Source organism: Puma concolor, chromosome C1, assembly GCF_028749965.1.
Source record: "Puma concolor isolate L17-30 chromosome C1, mPumCon1.1.hap2, whole genome shotgun sequence".
In the NCBI taxonomy this organism is placed as follows: Eukaryota; Metazoa; Chordata; class Mammalia; order Carnivora; family Felidae; genus Puma; species Puma concolor.
In genome coordinates, this window is record NC_141674.1 from 40550084 (window position 1) to 40571922 (window position 21839).

Sequence of the window (21839 nt, forward strand, 5' to 3'; positions counted from 1 at the left end):
GGATATTTAGAAAATCAATAAAGAATTCAGGAAAGCAAACTGAATCATCAACCCCACATATGGGAGAAGAATATGGACTAGCACTAAGGGCAAAAATTTTCAATGGAACTACGTTGCAGCAGTCCTTAAACTGGCATTGGTATTTGGACTTACTTTGATGACAACAGAAGAACTACAAAAGGTTTTTAGGCAGAGGACTGCTCAAGGGAACACCTCTGATGGCTCTGTATGTGTGTGCACGTGTGTTTAGGGCAGTATGTTGGCATATGGCAGCTTTGATTTGGAGATGTGAGAAGAAAAACTTATTTCAAAGTTCCAAGTGAGAGGACTTGAGAGCCTATACTTGAGCAGTAGCAGTGGGAACTGTGCTGACAGCTCGAGCTTGGAACCTGCTTCAGATTCTGAGTCTCCCTCTTTCTCTGCCCCTCCCCTACTTGCATTCTGTCTCCCTCTCTCTCAAAAATAAATAAAACATTAAAAAATTAAATATATATGTATATTTATAGATATATATAAAATTATGATATATAAATATGTAAACATATATATACTTATTTCAGTTGGCGAAGAAGGAAAAACAGTACAAGAGATGAAGAGATTAGCTGTCAAAAATTAGAAAGTTAGATAATAGCCAAATTATGGAAAGAGCCTAAATGTCCAACAACTGATGAATGGATAAAGAAATTGTGGTTTATATACACAATGGAATACTATGTGGCAATGAGAAAGAATGAAATATGGCCTTTTGTAGCAACGTGGATGGAACTGGAGAGTGTGATGCTAAGTGAAATAAGTCATACAGAGAGAGACAGATACCATATGTTTTCACTCTTATGTGGATCCTGAGAAACTTAACAGAAGACCATGGGGGATGGGAAGAAAAAAAAAAAGGTTAGAGAAGGAGGGAGCCAAAACATAAGAAACCTAAAAACTGAGAACAAACTGAGGGTTGATGGGGGGGTGGGAGGGAGGGGAGTGTGGGTGATGGGTACCGAGGAGGGCACCTGTTGGGATGAGCACTGGGTGTTGTATGGAAACCAATTTGACAATAAATTTTATATTAAAAAATATAGAAAGTGAGAGAGAAATCTTAGAAGCAAGGTCTGAGAAAATTTCAGTGCAGACAAGAACTATAAACAGGTTCAGTATGATGAAAATCAAGGAAGAGAGAGTTATTAGGTAGTTATTAGTTAGGTATTATGACAAAAAACCACATGAAAGAAACCTGAATTTATAACTGAAAGACCTGGCTCTACTATTTTCTGTATGACACTGGGCAAGTGTCTTTGCACCCCCACTATAGAATGTGACTAATACTGACCCAGAAAGGCTGCGGTGAAAATGAAAAGAGATGGCATAGCATCTTATAAAAATGAGTATCTGACTCATAAATTCAATTTAAATCACCTGATAGAAAAAAGCCCAAACTGTAGTCAGTTAAGTGAATAGAAGGTGAAGAAATAGTCATCCAGTGTAGATTAAAGCCTGAAGGAATAGTTTTTTTTTTTTTTTTTTAGGGAAGACCTGAACATGTTTTTAGGATAAAGAGAAGGAACCAATAGAGGGAGAGGATAAAAATGAAATAGAGACCCCTTGCTCCTCCCTTGTTGTGGGAAAGGGTAGTAAGGGTAAAATCAAGATAATGGGTAGAACATAAACTCTGATAGCAAGAAATTTCTCAACTAATAAATTACGGTAATAAATTTGATGCTGACATAAAAATATCCCTATTTGAATAGTCAAAAGGAAAGGGTCATAAAAATCATGAGGTATCAGTTCATTTGGTGCAGTTTCAAAGAATAGCAGGTCTCTCAGTGACTGGAATGAACAGTTTTTGGCTGGGGTTGACAATGATTATTAATATGGGTGAGGAGACAGGTTTCTGGGGAGATATGGTAAGTTCAATTTCGTACAGAGTGAATCTGCAGTGGGCACTCAGATGGAAATGTTCAGAAGGAACCAGACTACTATTTAGCTTCTCTGCCTGTGGTGCAATGCCACATACTATTGACTCCTCCAGCAATACATGGCATTGACCCTAGCAGTATGTGGCATTGCACCACAGGCAGACAAGCTAAATACTTGTCTCACCAAGTTTTAAAAACTGAAATACAGATTTTTGGCAATTATCTGTGTTCAATTTCATTTTGTTAGGTATAAGCTCCTTAATGGAAAGACTTTGCTTTGTTCAATGCTATATTCCTGGCACTTAGACCAGTACCAGGCATAAAGAGGCATGTAACCAGAATTTATTGGATGAATACTGAATGAATCTTTTCCATCACTTAAACCAAAAAACCTAGGTATCATTCTTATCTCTTCCTTTTCTCTTCTCCCACAGATCCTATCAGTCACCAGTCCTACTGATTTTCCCTCCAAAACACTTCCTGAATCCATATCCTTCTCTATTTTTACCAATGATATTCTAGTTTGGGATCTCATTATCCTTTAACTGTGCTAGTAAAATAGATTCATACTTATTTCTCTGCCTCCAGTCCTGCTTCCCTTACATCTAGCTTCTGCACAGCAGCCAAAGTGCTCTTCTCTAAAATGTGTATGTTAAAAAATACTTAAAAGTCTTCTATGGCTGACTAGATTTCAAGTTCCCAACTTGACCTATAAGTCCTATTCACCTTCACCTCATCTCTTATCTTTGTCTTCCACTTTATTTTGCACAGACACCAAACTGCACTCATCTCTGTGCATATACTGCATCAGACCATGTTGTTTCCTTTGAATGAAATTCTATTTCTATGTTTCTTCATTTGGGTGACTGTTCTTTATTCTTTATAATTTGATTTGGATATAAATTCTTCTAGTCTTTCTTCCTCCTCCTCCTCCCCTCCCAACTTACTCCTTTTCCTCTTCCTCCTACCCCTCCCTCTCTCCTTTTAAAAAAAATATTCACTCACCAATATTTATTTTGTGGCTGGTACAGGCCAGGTACCACACTAGGTGTTAGGGCTACAGAGGTGAATAAAGCAGACACAGCTTTTGCTTGCAAATATTCTTGAACATTGTGCCTCCCACCCCCATATTTGTGCTCCCCTAGTATCTTGTGCTTGCCTCAATTTTCTCGTTAATTATATAACATGAAATTACCAGGTTATATTCATCTGACTAGCTCATAGTGAGCATTCAATAGATGTTTCCCTAACTGAAGTTATTAACTAATTAACTAGTCAACTACATTTGAAGTTTATTTTTTTATTCTTGGGGTACCCCTCCCTCTCTATCAACTGAGAATTGGGTAATTCTCCAGAAGACTGGGTCCATGGGTCTCTACCCTGTCTCACCTAAGCACCTGGGAAAAGGAGAGGGAGATATTTAGCTAGGTACCCAGAGGTATGGAAAGATCATTAAAAGGTGGTCAGGGGCAGGGAAGGCTGGGAAGGAAATTAAAATGGTGAATAATCATAAAAAAATATAGGTATAGGACCAGAAGGAGGATATGAGAAACAAAATTCCCCCAGCTAGAGGACAAATAACTATAATCCATAATATTCAAACCTTAAATTTAACTACTGATCTCAAGTATCTGCTTCCTAACTCCAGGCTTAAGACAGTCAATAGAAAAATGGCAATTGTCCTGAAACATGAAATCATTTAGGAAAAGGGTTAAAACCATAAAAAAAGAAGCAGAACCACTGGATGGAGGCTGCAGGAACACAGGTTCCAGTTTAATATAAGGAAGATATCAACAGACAGAGTTGCTCAACAATGGAACTGGTTTGCCTCATGAAACAGAATTTTGTTACTGGAGATAAAACACAGGTATATTTTGAAGGTATATTCTGAGTGAGCTCTTTCAGCATACAGACTATGGTCCTAATGTTTAGCACCTAGAAGACATTAAATAAATGTTTAAATGAATGAGGGATGAATGGAGAGAAGACTGGAAATCAAATTAAAAAATCCCTTTCAGTTGTATAATTCTAGGACAGCATAAAAGCCCAAGTCACATTTGTCCGTCCATTTCTCACCAGCCACCTGAAAGGGTGATATTTACAATTAGCCGGAAAAGGAAAAGTAATAGTTTCATCCCAAATAATCACATTTTTAGATACTCCCAAGACTGTGACTCTTTAGTTTAGCAAAGCCTCCTAACTCCACTCTACTTCTTCTCTAACCTAGAGTGTGCCAGCCTCATCAACACTCCTTTTACTATATGGCACTGACTTCTTTTTTGCTGAAGGGTCTGGCCAAATAACACATATTTGTGAGAGTGAGAGAAGGAAATAAAATGAAGTGAAACAGGTTATCTGTCACCTTTCAGAGCACAGAATAATGGGGTGGAGCTAATTGGCCACATTTTAATGTAGTGGATTTATCCATTAAAGAGTTGGAGCATAACCTGCTTTAGCACTAAAAACATACTCAAGCACTAGAAAGAAATATTTCTTTTTTAAAAATGTTTATTTATTTATTTTTGAAAGAGAGACAGAAAGCACAAGAGGGAGAGGGGCAGACAGAGAATCCCAAGCAGGCTACACACTGTCAGCACAGAGCCTGATGTGGGGCTTGAATGCACAAACTGAGCTGAAATCAAGAGTTGGATGCTTAACTGACTGAATCACCCAGGCGCCTCAAGAAAGAAATATTTCAATAAATTATTTCTGGCAATTTCTGCCAAACAGTGAAACTCAATATTATGTTTTCTTTCATGAGGATTAGGGAGATAAAATGCTGAATAAAATAGTGTGGGCTCTTTAAAGGAAATTAACATTTTTAGAGGCCCAAGAAAACAGTGCAGTAGTATTTGTAGCAGAGGAAAACCCTTTCTTTCTTGTGGATTTCTAAAAAATGTTAAAAACCAGAGCAGCAAATTATCATTTTCACAGGATGAGCAGGGACTAGAATATAATTTCTCTTTCACATATTTAAGTGATATAAATACATACTCAGAAGATGGCTGGAAAGGTCCTGTGGGAGCTTCCACAATAAGTATTCAAAATATATAGTCAGTTTAAATAAAAATTTGCAACTATATTTTGTATAGAATGTAAATGGAAAAAGGTTTGACTGGACTAGTCCATCTGTTGAATACTTGGATCATACGTTAGCCTGAAACACTGAAATAAGTAACATTTTTTTTGTATTATTTAGCTATGACCTCTATCAATACACTTTTTTTTTTTAACATTTATTTATTTTTGAGACAGAGAGAGACAGAGCATGAACGGGGGAGGGGCAGAGAGAGAGGGAGACACAGAATCGGAAGCAGGCTCCAGGCTCTGAGCCATCTGCCCAGAGCCCAACGCGGGGCTCGAACTCGCAGACCGCGAGATCGTGACCTGAGCTGAAGTCGGACGCTTAACCGACTGAGCCACCCAGGCGCCCCTCAATACACTTTTTTAAGTCATGGTGATGATTTTTCTTAGCACATAGTGGGAGCTCAATAAAAACTTTTTAAACAGCTAAACTGTAATGTACAATCTATCTTTCCCCATTCCCTTGTATCCAAAGTCATAGGTGGACACAGAGTGCTATTTGTAAGCATGGAAAAGATATTGCCTTTTAACACTGTTCAGACCCATAAAGACACACATCCCATACACAAACACGCTGAATCTTATCTGCCCCTCTTCTCTTTTTATAACACCCTATATGCTATCACTGCTTTTATTACATTATGCCATTATTATTAATTTGCTAATTTACCATGTTTGACTCTGAACACCTTGGTATAGAAACAGTGTTATTCACCTTTGTTACCTAGTATTAAGCACAACATCTGGCTCATAGAAAGTGCTCCAACTCCAGGAGTTAAAGGACCTTCAGGATCAGTCCTAATAACTGTATTCTACTATATAGTTAGCAGCAAAGAAAATCCTTTAGTCAACCTGTCAATTCTAAGTAAAATTCATTTCAACCAATTCACCTGAATTCTGTCTGTTGAAACATGAAACTTATACACCAAGAAGGAGCACATTAGCAATAAACTCGCATGAAAAGTTTCTGTCTTCAAGAATTTACTGAGACTTTATTCACGCTACATTAACTTTATCTATTCATTTGTGTGGCAGATAAAAAAGAATAGGAAGTGGGCAGGTAGGTGAAAGACAGGCCTCCTATTCACCGAAAAGCTGGCAAACAGGCTTACCTCTTCGGACTGCTCCCGGGTCTGCGCAGGTGAAGATCTTCTCCCCACTGTAAGTCGATGGCAGGGATAAGATAGCCCTGATTCAGCAAGACACATCTGTAAAAAGAAGAATCCATCATTTGTAAACAAAATGAGGCCATGTTTCACAAAAGGACTTTACTTTTGATATTTTCTATTATTTTTGAAGTTAGACTAGAAAGCTCACTCTAGTAGCCCATGCATTATATTACCAGGAAGGCTTTGAAAATTTGAAATTTTTCCATATATGGGATGTTACAATAGTCAAGGCCTCTTTTTTGTTGGCTTAAACAACATAAATCTATTTTCTCACAGTCCTGGAGGTTGAAAGTCTGAGATCAAGATGTTGGTTGGCAGGGTTGGTTTCTTTTTTTTCCTTTACTCTATTTATTTTTTTTCTTTTATTATATTTTCTTTTTATTTTTTCTAGTTAGAAACATTTTATTAAAATGTACCAGATTAAAACCCACATTTTCAGACCACAGGATGTTAATACATTCAACAAAAATTTATATTATCCTACTGCTGTGAATTTATAGAGTGATAACCCAAATCCATTTTGATCAGATAACTGAAATACCCTTCCTAGGTTACGCTTTATAGACATCACAAATCCCTTATAATAATGTAAACAAAATGACCCTTCCCTAAAAGGTGAACTTGAGAACTTCAGTCCACCTTTTCAGGACTTGCACTTCTTTGTGTACTTCCTGATGGGGAGTGGCTTCTTTTGGAAATGGAGATCTGGACTTTGGCTGATTCTTTTTTTTTTTTTTTTTTTAAATTTTTTTTTTTTTTCAACGTTTATTTATTTTTGGGACAGAGAGACACAGAGCGTGAACGGGGGAGGGGCAGAGAGAGAGGGAGACACAGAATTGGAAACAGGCTCCAGGCTCTGAGCCATCAGCCCAGAGCCCGACGCGGGGCTCGAACTCACGGAGCGAGATCGTGACCTGGCTGAAGTCGGACGCTTAACCGACTGCGCCACCCAGGCGCCCCTTGGCTGATTCTTAATAGTGAAACAGAACTGATTCTTGATCTTGACCTTGATGGGGATCTTGATGTTTTTATGGAACCAGACGTAGACCTCTGTGTGAAGCTGATCTCGATCTACAGAGAAACACAGATCTTGATCGCTGAGGAGATGGTGATCTTGACCTCCTTTCCCTGCTCCTGCTATGTGAACAAGAGTATCATCTACCTCTGGATCTTAAATGTGATCTAGACTGTGACCTGCTTCTCCTCCACCAGCTGTCAAGATGACATTCATAAGCATAATGTCCCTTTTTGCCACATTCATAGCATCTATCATTGGGATCAAAGGAATGTTGGGCAGGTGGTTGGTCTATCAAAATCAGAGCTCTGAGGCATATTTGTTGATAATTCAACTCTCACTTGGGAACCACAAATCACCTCCCTGCCCAGGCCTCGCATTGCATCTTCTGCATATGTAGGATCTTCAAATTCCACAAAGGTAAATCTTGGAGGATTTCTCATAATCCACACAGTTCTTAAGATACTGTAATAACCAAAAGCCCTTTCTAACTCTCCTCTGCTGACACTGGTTCCCAGACTACCAACATATACCTTGGTCTTCTCCTCCACACCACCCACAAGGTGACATGATGCCTGGCTGTTCTCAATGCCCAGGGAGCAATCAGTACAAAAGATGTAGCACCGACTCAGTTGCCAATGGTATTGGCAGCCTTAAGTTTTTATTTTAATTCCAGCAGAGTTAACATATACAGTGTTACATTAGTTTCAGGTGTAAATATATTGATTCAACAATTCCACACATCACCCGGTGCTCATCACAGTAAGTGCACTCTTTAATCCTCATCATGTATTTCACCCATTTGCCCATATACCTTCCCTTTGGTAACCATCAGTTTGTTCTTTATAGTTAGGAGTATGTTTCTTGGCTTGTTGCTCTCTTTTTTCCCTTTGCTCATTTGTTTTGTTTAAATTCCACATATGAGTGAATCATATGGTATTTGTCTTTCTCTGACTATTTTGCTTAGCATTATACTCTGTAGATCCATTCACATTGCTGCAAATGTTAATAGGTTTCATTCTTTTATAGGGCTGAATAATATTTATATATATGTCTATATATACACATATATATGTGAGTGTGTATATATATATATAATCTATATACAATGTGTATATATGATCTATATACAATGTGCATATATATAATCTATATACAATGTATATAATATATATACACATTGTATGCATAATATATATACTATATATATCTACACGTGTATATATAATATATACATTATATATATATATATAAAATACATCTCACCTCTTCTTTATCCATTCATTGACAGATGGACACAGGCTGCTTCCATAACTTGGCTATTGTAAATAATACTCCTGTAAACATTGGGGGTGCATGTATCCATTTGAATTAGTACTTTTGTATTCTTTGGGTAAATACCCAGTAGTGTGATTGCCGGATCATAGGGTAGTTCTATTTTTAACTTTTTGAGGAATCTCTATACTGTTTTCCACAGTGGCTGTACCAGTTTGCATGTCCACGAACAATGCAAGGGAGTTCCCTTTTCTCTACATCCTTGCCAACACTTGTTTCTTGTGTTTTTGATTTTAGCCATTCTGACAGGTGTGAGGTGGTATCTCATTGTGGTTTCCATTTGTATTTGTCTAATGATGAGTGATCTTTTGAGCATCTTTTCATGTGTCTGTTGGCCATCTGTATGTCTTCTTTGGAGAAATGTCTGTTCATGTCTTCTGCCCATTTTTTTATTGGATTATTTGTTTTGGGGGTGTGAGTTGTATTAAGTTCTTTATATATTTTGTATAGTAATGCTTTATCAGATATGTCATTTGCAAATATCTTCTCCCAGTCAATATGTTGCCTCTTAATTTTGTGGATTATTTCCTTTGCTGTGCAGAAGCTTTTTATTTTGATGCAGTACCAATAGTTTATTTTTAGTCAAGGCTATTTTTCATAAGACAATAGACTGGTGCTCCAGGAAACTGTAATAAGTCTAAAATAAAGCTAATCATATATAACCTCCACATCACCACCCACTACTAGTATGTCTGTTACTTTTCCAAATAGAATAATACTTCAGTTTACTAATTCCCAGGGCAGTGCCCTATAAATCTTTTTTGGAGGGTACTTGGAATAGTGTTTGTTGAAGGCACTAAAAAGAAAAATTTCCACAGATAGTAACAATGTCATTTATTATTTAATCATATTAATCCACAATATCAAATTATTATAGCTTATGAATCTATAATATATGTAAAGCACCTAGCACAGTACCTGGCACACAAACATTCAGTTAATTTTTGTTACCATTATGATCCAAGATGTTACCCAAAGAATCTGCCTAGTTTAGCCAACATAATTAAAGCCACATATATTTACTTCTATTGAAGTTTTTAGTGGGTCAGATATTAAATAATTAATTTGAGGTTTAAATTAAATTTGGGAAAATGTGAGCAAATATGAGTACATGTCATTTTTGTCTACATAGAATTAAAACAATATTAAATAGCCAAAAGAGGGTGTTTTCTCTAATGTTCATGAAATGACACATTGGTGTATTTAATATAATGATGATAAAAAGTTTCTTTTATTATTATTAGAAATAAGATAGGGTCTCCATTAGCACACTGAAAACATCCATTGGTAACTTTTTGGGAGGTGTGAATTAAACTGATATCTGAGGAAACCTAAATATCTGTAAATTCATAAAAACCAACCAAAGACACAATAGTGGGTTGGTCATGAGTACAATTCAAACATGTGTTACAAATAAGCTAATTATCTGAAGACAAGTACTGGAATGAAAACTACAAATGTCACATAACTATACAGGTATTTTCAATCACATGAGGTATGTGCTGTCATATATATTATACTGATAAAAATCATTTGTATTTGATTATCATTTTTCCTTTAGTCTGGTCAGAAGTTTTTTTAAATTATTTTTTTTTTATTGGAGTAAAGTACACCTAACCTTTGCCACTTTAGCCGTTTCATTTTTTTTTTTTTTTTTTTTTCAACGTTTATTTTTATTTTTGGGACAGAGAGAGACAGAGCATGAACGGGGGAGGGGCAGAGAGAGAGGGAAACACAGAATCGGAAACAGGCTCCAGGCTCTGAGCCATCAGCCCAGAGCCCGACGCGGGGCTCGAACTCAAGGACCGAGAGATCGTGACCTGGCTGAAGTCGGACGCTTAACCGACTGCGCCACCCAGGCGCCCCTCATTTTACTTATTTTTAAAGTAACTCTATGGCCAACGTGGGTCTCGAACTCACGACTTTCCAATCAAGAATCCCATGCTCTCCCAACTGAGGCAGCCAGGTGCCCCATGGTTAGAGATTTTTGTTAGTTTCTTTTGGCATTTAGATATTCTGGCCCTGTACCTTACAAATGCTAGAAAACCTGATTAATAATAATTACAGAAAGCAAACTGCATCCTTCCTGTCATTCTATTCATCATTTATCATAATTAACTCAATTTATTTTATTTCAGTACCAAGAAAAGCAAAGCTAATTTGGATAAGAAGCACAGGCTAAATTTAAGTCACATTAACTTTCACAATAGTTTTCATTTAAAAAAACTTCTCCTCCCCCATCCTGAAATCCTCTGGTAATGAAACAATAATGATGGTAAATGTCACTGACAATTAGAAGCAGTGTAGCATAATGGAAAGAAATTTGGACCAGGAGCCAGAAAAATCTTGAGTCAAGTACTTCCCAGCCTCCTGAACTTGTGAAAGTCTCTATTCTAAGCCAGAGTTTTCCATTTATTGAGGTAAGTAATCCCTGACTTAACTACATCAATGGACTTTTCAAAGGGTTAAATTAAGGTAAGTAAAAGCTGATTTTGAAAGTATACGGACTAGGCAGAAGACCTATTATCAGTCCAATGATCATTATTTTTAGGACCTGGAGAGAGAAATGGTGATTAGATACTACTGTGACTACCTTTGCATAGCAGCCTACTCATGTGTAAGTTGTAAGAGGACATATTTTAGAAGTTGGAGGAAAGTACTCGTTAAAAGTACATAGTACTACAAATGGGCTGGCTCCTCAATGGGCTGGGGTCTATAGTTATTAACATTAACCTTTCCCATAGCTACTAGTAATTCCTGAAGAGGAGTGGCCAGCACTTTCTCCTTAGCCTACAGCTGACCAAGTGGGCCTCTGCATCACTCTATTTCAGACACCAATCACAATCCACTGAGGAAATTACAGGGTCAGGAATTTCTGAGTTACTATGTGCCCAGTGTAAGTCTGTCCTAAGGGAACATATATACCAGGTGGAGAGACAAAAGATGCATATAAGAATAGGCACAAAAAAAAGGGAATAAAAGTGAGTAAAGATGGGGCTATATCTCCTCCAGGCAGTTTCTGTAGGGCTAGCAACCCCTTGGAAGGGACAATGGTTACTCAGAGAGTGATTTCAAAAATTTAGGGCTAAAGTAAATGTTTGCTGGGACTCATAACCTAAATTTATATAAAAGATGTGTAGTCAGAAGGCTGAGATTCTCGACTGGCTAAATCATTCAACTGCCCAATGACTATGGGAAAATCATTTAGAATTTCTGTATTTCAGTTTTCTTAGAAAGAGAATGGATTAATAAACCTGTCCTTAAATACAAAAATAGGGTAATACAATCTGTTCTCCCTCACAGAGTTGATATGAAGATCCAATGAGATAATGTATGTGAAACCAAATGGTTATATAATTATAAAGGATCGATACTATTATCGTTGGGGCATTTATTTTGCAAAAAATTGGAAAAAAGGGATTAGGGCTGCAGGTTTGCTTGATTTTATAGTTGCAGAGGGTTGCCTTAAAAAATTTAGATTTGCATACATCATATTAGTTAATTAACCTATAAAAAATGGTAATCTCTCAATCACAAGACTGCTTTACCCTAATATAATGAAGGACTGTGACTCATTTGCAAAATCTATTTCAAGGCTTTATTCAGGTGTTTTTTTTTTTCTGGCCATGTTAGACTGTAATTCTCTGACTTTCCATCATCACAGATTCAGAGATTCAAAATAGGCTCACAAATTGAAAAAGAAATCAAGTCAAAATCCCTTTATTATTTAATTCTATACCTTTAAATAAATACAACACATCTGAGGGTATAATCTTCTGAATGCTTAGGGATAGGTTGGGGTAAAAGAATTTCATGCCTAAAAATCTCACTGGCTATTATATACATTAAATGGGTCATGGATTTAATTAAATCAAACTATTATATACATAAAATGGGTTATTTGTTGAATGGCATGAGAGTTATATGTATATTTATTTACATATAAAGACTTTATTTTTTTTTAAAGAGTAATTGTAGGTTTACAACAAAATTGAGAAGAAAGTACAGAGGTTTCTCCAATACCCCCTACCATATGCCCCCAATAGGCATAGTCTCTCCCATCATCAACATCATTTACCAGAATGGGGTTTTTTTTACCAACAATAAACCTATACTGACACATCGTAATTACTCTAAGTCCAGAGTTTGCATTAGGGTTCACTCTTTGTGTTGTACATTTTATATGTTTGGAAAAAGGTATAATGGTATTTATGCATCATTATAATATCATACACAGTATTTTCACTACCTTAAAAATCCTCTGTGCTCTGACTATTCATCTCTATTTCCCCTCACCACACCTGGCAACCACCAATCTTTTTCCTGTCACCATAGTTTTGCCTTTTCCAGAATGTCATTCCAAATTGGTCTCTTTCAATTAGTAATATGCATTTTAAAGTTCATCCATGTCTTTTCATGGTTTAAAATCTCATTTCCTTTTAGTATTGAATGATATTCTATTGTCTGGGTGAACCAGTTTGTTTAGCCATTCACCTACTAAAAGATGTCTTGGCTGCTTCCAGATTATGGCAATTATGAATAAAGCTGTTATCAACATCTGTGAGTAGGTTTTTGTGTGAAGCTAAGTTTTCAACCCCTCTAGGTAAATGCCAAGAAACTCAGTTGCTAGATCATATGGTAAGAGTATGTTTAGTTTTCTAAGAAACTGCTAAACCATATTCCAAAGTAGCTGTAACATTTTGCATCCCTACCAACAGCGAATGAGAGTTCCTATTGCTTCACATCCTCACCAGCATTTGCTGTTGTCAGTGGTGTGGATTTTGGTCATTTAATAGGTGTTTTTTAATTTGCATTTCTCTGATGACATATGATGTGGAGCATCTTTTCATGTGCTTATTTGCCATCTGTATATCTTCTTTGGTAAGATGTCTATTAAGGTCTTTGGCTCACTTTTTAATTGGGTTGTTCATTTTCTTGTTGAGTTTTAAGAGTTTCTTGTATTTTAGATAAAAACCCTTTATTAGACGTAACTTTTGTAGATACTTTCTACCAGTTTGTGACTTATTTTCTGATTTTCTTGAAAGCAAGACTTCTAAAGTCTGAGTGTCTTGAGTTCAAATTCACTTCTGGTAGTTATTATTCTATTATTTACTCCAATCAATATTTCATATCTCAAACCTCAGTTTCTTCTACAACAATGGATAATATTACCTTTCCTAACAGGCTTTCTGTAAGATGGCTTAAAGGAAAATAGATTTGCCACATAGTAGGTATTCCATCAGTTAGTGAATACTCTTAAGATTTAGTATTTTCTTAGGAACATATTTTTTTTTTTATTTTTTTTATTTAAAAATTTTTTTTTTCAACGTTTATTTATTTTTGGGACAGAGAGAGACAGAGCATGAACGGGGGAGAGGCAGAGAGAGAGGGAGACACAGAATCGGAAACAGGCTCCAGGCTCTGAGCCATCAGCCCAGAGCCCGACGCGGGGCTCGAACTCACGGACCGCGAGATCGTGACCTGGCTGAAGTCGGACGCTCAACCGACTGCGCCACCCAGGCGCCCCTCTTAGGAACATATTAACTATGCCAATGATTCTCAAAATGCAGTTTATAGACAGGGCTCTTGAGATACTTTTAGGGGGTCTACAACATCAAAATAATTTTCATGATAACACTTAGATGGTATTTGACTTTCTCAATGTGTTTTTACACTGACAATGAAAAAACAATGGTGGGCAAAACTGCTGGTACCTTAGCACAAATCAAGGGAGTGACACCAAACTGTGTGAAAGTCTCCAGTGCCATGTACTCACTATAAAAATGTCCAGTAAAGAATGTCCCTGCTGAATCAGTAAAAAATACTACTTTTAATTAAACATGACTCTTGAGTACATACACCTCTTTTAAAACTCTCTGTGTGAACAAATGGGAAGTCTGCAAAAAACACTCCTGCTGCATATGGCAAAGTATGATGGTTTTGCTGAGGAAAAAGCACTTGTGTAATTGTTTGCCTTGTGTGCTGAACCAACAATTTTTTCAATGGAACACTGTTATTACTTAAATGACTGGCACACAAACAATGGCTATTTGGATTTAGGTGTCTGACAGAATTTTCTTCAAAAACGAATGAAGCAAGCCTGTTACTTCAAGGAACAGGTCTGAGAGTTATCAGTTACCCATGAAAAAATTTGAGTTTTCAAATAAAAATTAAAATTTTGAAAAACGTATTAGCCACCATGAGCTCAACAGCTTCCTAAAGCTTAAAAACTTTCTTTTCTTTCTTTCTTTTTTTAAAATAAGATTTTATTTTTAAGTAATCTCGACACCCACAGTGGGGCTCAAACTCACAACCTTGAGATTAAGAGTCGCATGATCCACCGACCGGGCCAGCCATGTGCTCCCTTAAAGACTTTTCCAATGAGATTGGTAGTGATATTAACAGGTGATCGTTTTTTTTTTTATATCAAATAATGGAATATGTCAACATTAGAAAATCTGCATAACTCAGAGGACCGATACTCTCTGGATGAACAATGAATGCATGATATTATAAAATTATGCACTGGAAAAGGATCTATTTAAAGTGCAAGACAGATCAATGGATCTTACTGTAACAAAGTTACAAAATGTATATTTAAGTAGCTGTAGATTCCATATCAAAACTAACATTTAGAGGGGCACCTGGGTGTCTCAGTCGATTAAGTGTCTGACTTCAGCTCAGGTCATGATCTCTCAGTTTGTGAGTTTGAACCCCACATCAAGCTCTCTGCTGTCAGTGCAGAGCCTGCTTCTGATCATCTGTCTCCCTTTCTCTCTGCCCCCTCTCCTGCTCACGCTCTCGCCTTCTCTGTCAAAAATAAACATTAAAAATAATCTTTTAAAACTAACATTTAGCTATCACTTATTGAGTTCCGATCTAGTATCAGAGAAGAATATTCACAATTATCTGAAAAGACTATTAAAATACTCCTTCTTTCTCCAGGAGGAGCCAGGATGTAGGCTTGGATTTTCTTCCTATACTTCCACCAAAATGATATATTCACAGCAGGTGAATGCAAAAGATACGAGAAACTACTTGTCTTCTATTAAGCCAGACATTAAGGAGATTTGTAAAAGTGTAACACATCACTCACTAATTTTATTTTTTGTAAAATACAATTACTTTTAATTAAAAGGTGTTATTGATATCAACGTGTAATGGACTTATTATTATCTTAAGTAAACACTTAATTTTTTCTTGGGACACTTGGGTGGCTCAGTCGGTTAAGTGTCCGACTCTTGGTTTCAGCTCAGGTCATGATCTCGTGATTCTTGAGTTCAGGCCCCACCTCTGGCTCTGTGCTGACAGCACAGAGGGAGCCTCCTTGGGATTCTCTCTCTCCTTCTCTCTGCCCCTCCCCACCTCTCTCTCTCTCTCAAAATAAACTTATAAATAAGCAAAAAATAAAAAAAACTTAATTTTTCTCAATATTAATTTTGAATATGGCAAATGTTATTAGATATAATCCTTGTAGACAAAAGCTCTTTGGGGTCTTTGATGATTTTTAAAGAGTACAGAAGGATCCTGAGACTAAAAGGTTGTAAATTATGCAAAGTATACAGATAAAACTAATTTTCATAAATAATGGCAATTATTTGAAACAACTGAGAAACTCTCAAAGTGCTTTCTTCTGTGAAGTTTTAGAATCTTCTCAATGTTTCCCCTTACATAATTAAGAAAGCATATAGTGTTTCCTCATAAACAAATTAAAATGAAATATTAGGGCAATGTGCAAATGACAACTCCTATAAACCATCATAATTGATCACAGGCCACCTCTAACAAGCCATTGACACAGTACTATTATTTTAAGCTTAGTTGTCAGAATGTTTATAGGGCCCTTCTTAAATAACACTTTCTTTAAAAATATGAATTAGTTCTTCAAAGTATTTTTTATTCTGTAGCTAACTTTTAGCCCTCTCCCCCACATTGCAGCTTGTCTTTTTTCCTCACTGTTAAATCACTGAGACTAAGACATTTTAAGAGTTCTGAATTGGAGACCAAGTTATGGGACTTAGGGCTAGTCATCAGGGGCCTTAACATTCTCTTTTGTAAAATATGAGAGCAACCCACATGAAAGACCTCTCAGACCCTTTCCAGCTCTTATGAACTGTCATCTTTATACATCACTAAGAACATTCAGTTCAATCACCTGAAGGATCCTTGTCCTGAATGTGACACACTTAATAATAAAACCTAAGTATTATAAAACTATAGCTTTACTATTTATATCTTTTAAAAATTAGTTTGTAAAATACAATGCTCTTGTATTTAAAAAATATTAATAAAAGAAAAAAATTTTAAACACAAGAGCATTGTATTTTACAAACTAATTTTTAAAAGATACAAATAGTAAAGCTATAGTTTTACAATACTTAGGTTTTATTATTAAATGTTTATTTATTTTGAGAGAGCGAGCGAGTGAGCATGTGCATACAAGCAGGTGAGGGGCAGAGAAAGGGAGAGAGAAGAATCCCAAGCAGGTTCCACGCTGTCAGCATAGAGCCCAACTTGGGGCTTGATCTCACGAACCCATGAGATCATGACCTGAGCCGAAATCAAGAGTTGGATGCTTAATTGACTGAGCCACCATCCTGACAAGGCAGAGCATAGAATACAATCATTGTAGTACAAAGAAGATATACACACACATCATTGAGTATTGCTTTATTGAGGTATAAGTGACCTACAATAAACCATACAGGTTTTAAAATATATAATTTGATAAGGTTTGAAATATATATACAAATACCCATGAAATTACTCAGTAGTTTTAAAAATATTTTAGTAATAATTGCTATTATTGAGAGCTTAATATATATTGGTATTATGTGTGTGCTTTATATGCATTACTCCACTTAACTGTCACAATAACTCTGCTTGGTAAGTATTATTGTAATCCCCATTTTAAAGAGAAGGATACTGAACCTTACATAGATTAAGGAGCTTGCCCAAGGTCACAGAGCTACTAAGTAGTGAGCCAAAACTCAAACTCAGGAAGTTTTATCTCAGAAGCATTTAGAAATAATTCAATCCTCTCTCTTTCTCCCTCTGCCCCTCTCCCCTGCTTCCTTTCTCTCTCTCTCTCTCTCTCTCTCTCTCAAAAAACAAAAACAAAAACAAAAACAAAAATGGTGGGTAGGGGGGTATGCTTGAGTGGCTCAGTCAGTTAAGCAACTGATTCTTGATTTCAGCTCAGGTCATGATCTCACAGTTGTGAGATCCAACCCTGAGCTGGGATCCTCTCTGGGCTCCTTGCTGGGTATGGGGCCTGCTTAAGTTTCTCTCTCCCTCTCCATCTGTCCCTCCTGCAAAAGCATGCGCATGTGCATGCTTGCTCCCTCCCTCAAATAAAATAAAATAAAATAAAATAAAATAAAATAAAATAAAATAAAATAAAATAAAATAAAATAAAATAAAATAAAATAAAATAAAATAAAACAAAACAATTAAGGCCCTACCATATGTTGTCTGATGGACTGATAAACAATAATTACTTTCTTTGACTTAAGCAAACAGCTGCTCCTGGATATCATCAATTTGTCAGGTACGATATTTTAAATGCTGAACATAATATATGTCTACCATATATGACAATCCTGCAAATTAAAGACAAATATGATTGCACAGATCACAAAATGGCCTCAGAGGGGTAGAATAACTTGTCTAAGATCACTGAACTACTAAGTGGCAAACCAGATTTTATTCCAAAAGCCATGGAGTTTTCAACTACATCACCTATCTGACCAATCCAAAGCTTTTAATGAATAAGAATCCCTGAAGATGACTGCTGGATCACCCCTTTAAAACTTTCAGATGCTCACGGTTCAGCTAGACAGATTAAGACAGTTATAAGCCAAACTAAATCATGAGGCTGAAGTTTCATTTACTGCCAACCAGAGTGCAAATCAAAAAAGCTTATTTATTCACAATCTGAGCTTTTTTTTTTTTTTTTAAATCACTTATGTGCTAGAAAAGTCACAGAGCTTTAATTTGTGGCAGGTTGAAGCAAGCTTATTAAGAATGTTAGTTACCAAGTGCACATCCACTTGTCTGGACTAGCCCACTGCCACATTCTTGTAGCAGGGTTAAATAGCAGTTTAGTCAACTCATAAAAAAAAAAAAAAAAGCACACTGTTAAAAAGGAAGTGACTAATAACAATCTGGAACCAATGGAATCTTATAAGAGATGTGCAGGTCAAGATCAATTACCTACAAAACTCCTGTGTAAAGAGCTCAAAAACTGTGTTCTTTTCCTGGCCTTGCTGTATTATAGTCCTCAATTGATTTGGCAAGGTTGGTAAGGTTTCATGAAATAAACACCAACAGTAACAAATTCTGAGGCTTTCTGTTATGTACAAAAACACGAATGTTATCTTGCAAGCAAGTAGAGTTGGAAGAAACAAGGATGGCTGTTATAGATATGGCTTCATTTTAGACTCAGAAGATATTCAAGTTGGAAGGGTCTTTGAATTCATCAACTGCTGATATCCCAACAAGGAGACCACAGATCTTTAAGTCTCAGCTGAGTTCAGTGCTGCTGCCATACTATCCCCATCAAGCATCCCTTGCTCCATTCAAAGCTAGTAATGTGACTCTCCTGAGAGTTTATCAGCAGCCACTCTTAAACATCTTCTATCAGTAGCCCCATCATCCCCAGTAGACTCCAAATGAAAAGTAGTTCTTTCTCACAAGAGGATCTAGTCAAATAGTACTATTTAAGGGGAGAAACTGAGATGTAGAGAGGTAATGTTTTACCAAGTCAAACAGCTGCTTAATGATAGCATAAGCATGTTCTCTTGACTCTTAACCTGTTCTTCAAAGATGTTATAGCCAGTTGCCAAATACTATGTTTTGGTTTAATTATCCCAAATTTCTAAAAAAAGACAAAAGTTTAGGAAATATATATAAATAAACTGTTCCTGACTTGTTTTTCTGTTTATTTATTTTAATCTACCACACACTGAAAAGATATTTAACATGATTAATCATCAGAGAAATGCAAATCAAAACCATAATGAGATGTCATCTCACACCAGTCAGAAAGGTTAGTATCAAAAAGACAAAAAAAAAAAAAAAAAAAAACAAGTATTGACAAGGAAGTGGAGAAAAGGGCACTGTTGGTGGGAATGTAAATTGGTATAGTTACTGTGGAAAACAATGCAGTTTCCTCAAAAACAAAAGCAACCCTAAAAACAGAAATACCATATGATTCAGTAATTCCATTTCTGGGTATTTACTTGAAAAAAATGAAAACACTAATTTGAAAAGATATATGTACTCAATGTTTACTGCAGCAATATTTACAATAGCCAAGATATAGAAACAACCCAAGTGTCCATAGATAGATGAATGGATAAAGGAGGTGCAGTAAATATACATACAATGGAATATTAGTCATAAAATAGAATGAAACCTTGCCATTCGTGACAACATGAATGGACCTAGAGGGTATTATACTAAGTGAAATAAATCAGAGAAAGATAAATACCATCAAATACCATATGATTTCACTTATATGTGGAAATCTAAAAAACAAAAAAACCAACAACAAAGAATAACAGACTCACAGAGAACAAACTAGTGGTTGCCAGCGGGGAAGGGAATAGGGAGATGGCTAAAATAGGTGAAGGGGATTAAACAGTACAAATCTACAGTTATGAAATAAGTAAATCATAGGGATGAAAAGTACCGCATAGGGAATATAGTCAATACTGTAATAACTTTGTATGGTGACAGACAGTAACTATACTTATCATGGTGGGCATTTTGTAATGTATATAATTGTCAAATCACTATGTTTTACACCTGAAACTAATATAATATTAAATGTCAACTATATTTCAATTAAAAATTTAAAAAAAAACAAAAAAGAGAAAGAAGGGATTTCAAATCAATAATGACTTGAGACTGATCTTTGAGGAAATGACTGTCAAAATAAATAGCATTTCCTAATGCATTTATGCATTTCCTAATGCATTAGTATGCAGAAATGCCTTAGTGAAGCTACTAATTTGTGGCATTCTTCGATAACCACACTCTAAACTATAAGCTGTATAAGCTGGCCATCTTCTTGGGTCCTCAGTGAACATCTGCAGAGGACAATTTTCACTTAAAATTACATTACAATATTTTTTTATTTTGGTTCCATTTAACCCATAGTTAGTGTCATAAATTACACGTAAATATTCCCAAGATGTGAACTGTAGATTTGACAAGTTGTAAATTCCACATGACACACTTAATTTAAACTGTCTTTTTTTTTTTTTTTCAACGTTTTTATTTACTTATGGGACAGACAGAGACAGAGCATGAACGGGGGAGGGGCAGAGAGAGAGGGAGACACAGAATCGGAAACAGGCTCCAGGCTCCGAGCCATCAGCCCAGAGCCTCACGCGGGGCTCGAACTCACGGACCCTGAGATCGTGACCTGGCTGAAGTCGGACGCTCAACCGACTGCGCCACCCAGGCGCCCCTAAACTGTCTTTTTAATAAAGAATAAATTTATTAAAATTTTTGAAAATATTTAAAAAGCATGTTGGGATTCTTGAAAACAGAATCAACTGATGCTACTTTTTCACATTATAATTGCCCACCTTCACGCTTCCCTGAACTGGCTCCACATTATCCAGAGTTCTATCAAAGAGAGGTTGCTTGACACAAAAGCTTTAGTTTTTAAGTCTTCTATTGCATCCCATCTCCTAAAACCAGACTGCACCATAAGGAGATAAAGATTTGACCATTGTAATAGAATTAGCAAAATTTCCAAAAAGATGGACTTTTATAAACTAAATAACAACATTCTTGCATTTGATTCTAGTGAGTACATTAGAAGAGCTTCTGAAGTACTTCAGAATACTAGAGTACTTCTGAAGAGCATTAGGTTGTATAAGAATGTAGCCTATTAGACCAGCCTAATGTAGCCTAGTACATAATTTCTCTCATACCTATTTAGTTAAGAATGGTCAGGTTTACCTCTATAAAGATACTAGCTCACACAGACAGACAAGTTACTATTTGCAAGTCAACTTTAAGCAAAAGAAGCTATTTCAGTTGAATCAAGACTTCTGTTTTAAGAAAGTCACCTATTTTGCACAGGGGCAATAATCCATGCTGTGAATGAAAATGGCACTAGTTTCTTAGTTTCTATTTCTACGCTTGGTCATTTAATTGCTTATGAGCACCCTCTGGTGGAGGGCAGAAGAGAGAAAAGAACCTATTAAAAAACATTGCTTCTAACCCACAGGATGGTGGGGGGGGGGGGGCGAATAATCTGAAACGTGCAGAATTCTCTTGAACTTGTCCTTCTTCCCCATAATTATTTCA

The 21839-nt window shown here is 36.3% G+C and overlaps 2 protein-coding genes across 4 annotated transcripts in view; both read right to left on the reverse strand.

The window, feature by feature from the left end:
* The window catches only part of FAF1 (Fas associated factor 1), a 514886-nt gene that overhangs the window by 164016 nt on the left and 329031 nt on the right, over positions 1-21839 (reverse strand). For all 3 annotated transcript variants that reach the window (XM_086716934.1, XM_086716936.1, XM_086716935.1), the window contains one exon: positions 6104-6199. In XM_086716934.1, the coding sequence (XP_086573060.1) occupies positions 6104-6199 (96 nt within the window). The remainder of the gene's footprint in view (positions 1-6103; positions 6200-21839) is intronic.
* On the reverse strand, positions 6325-8671 carry LOC112872152 (uncharacterized). The gene is given in 5 exon segments (XM_086718633.1): positions 6325-6341; positions 7150-7215; positions 7218-7461; positions 7463-7827; positions 8662-8671. Coding segments are annotated over 5 exon segments (702 nt in total).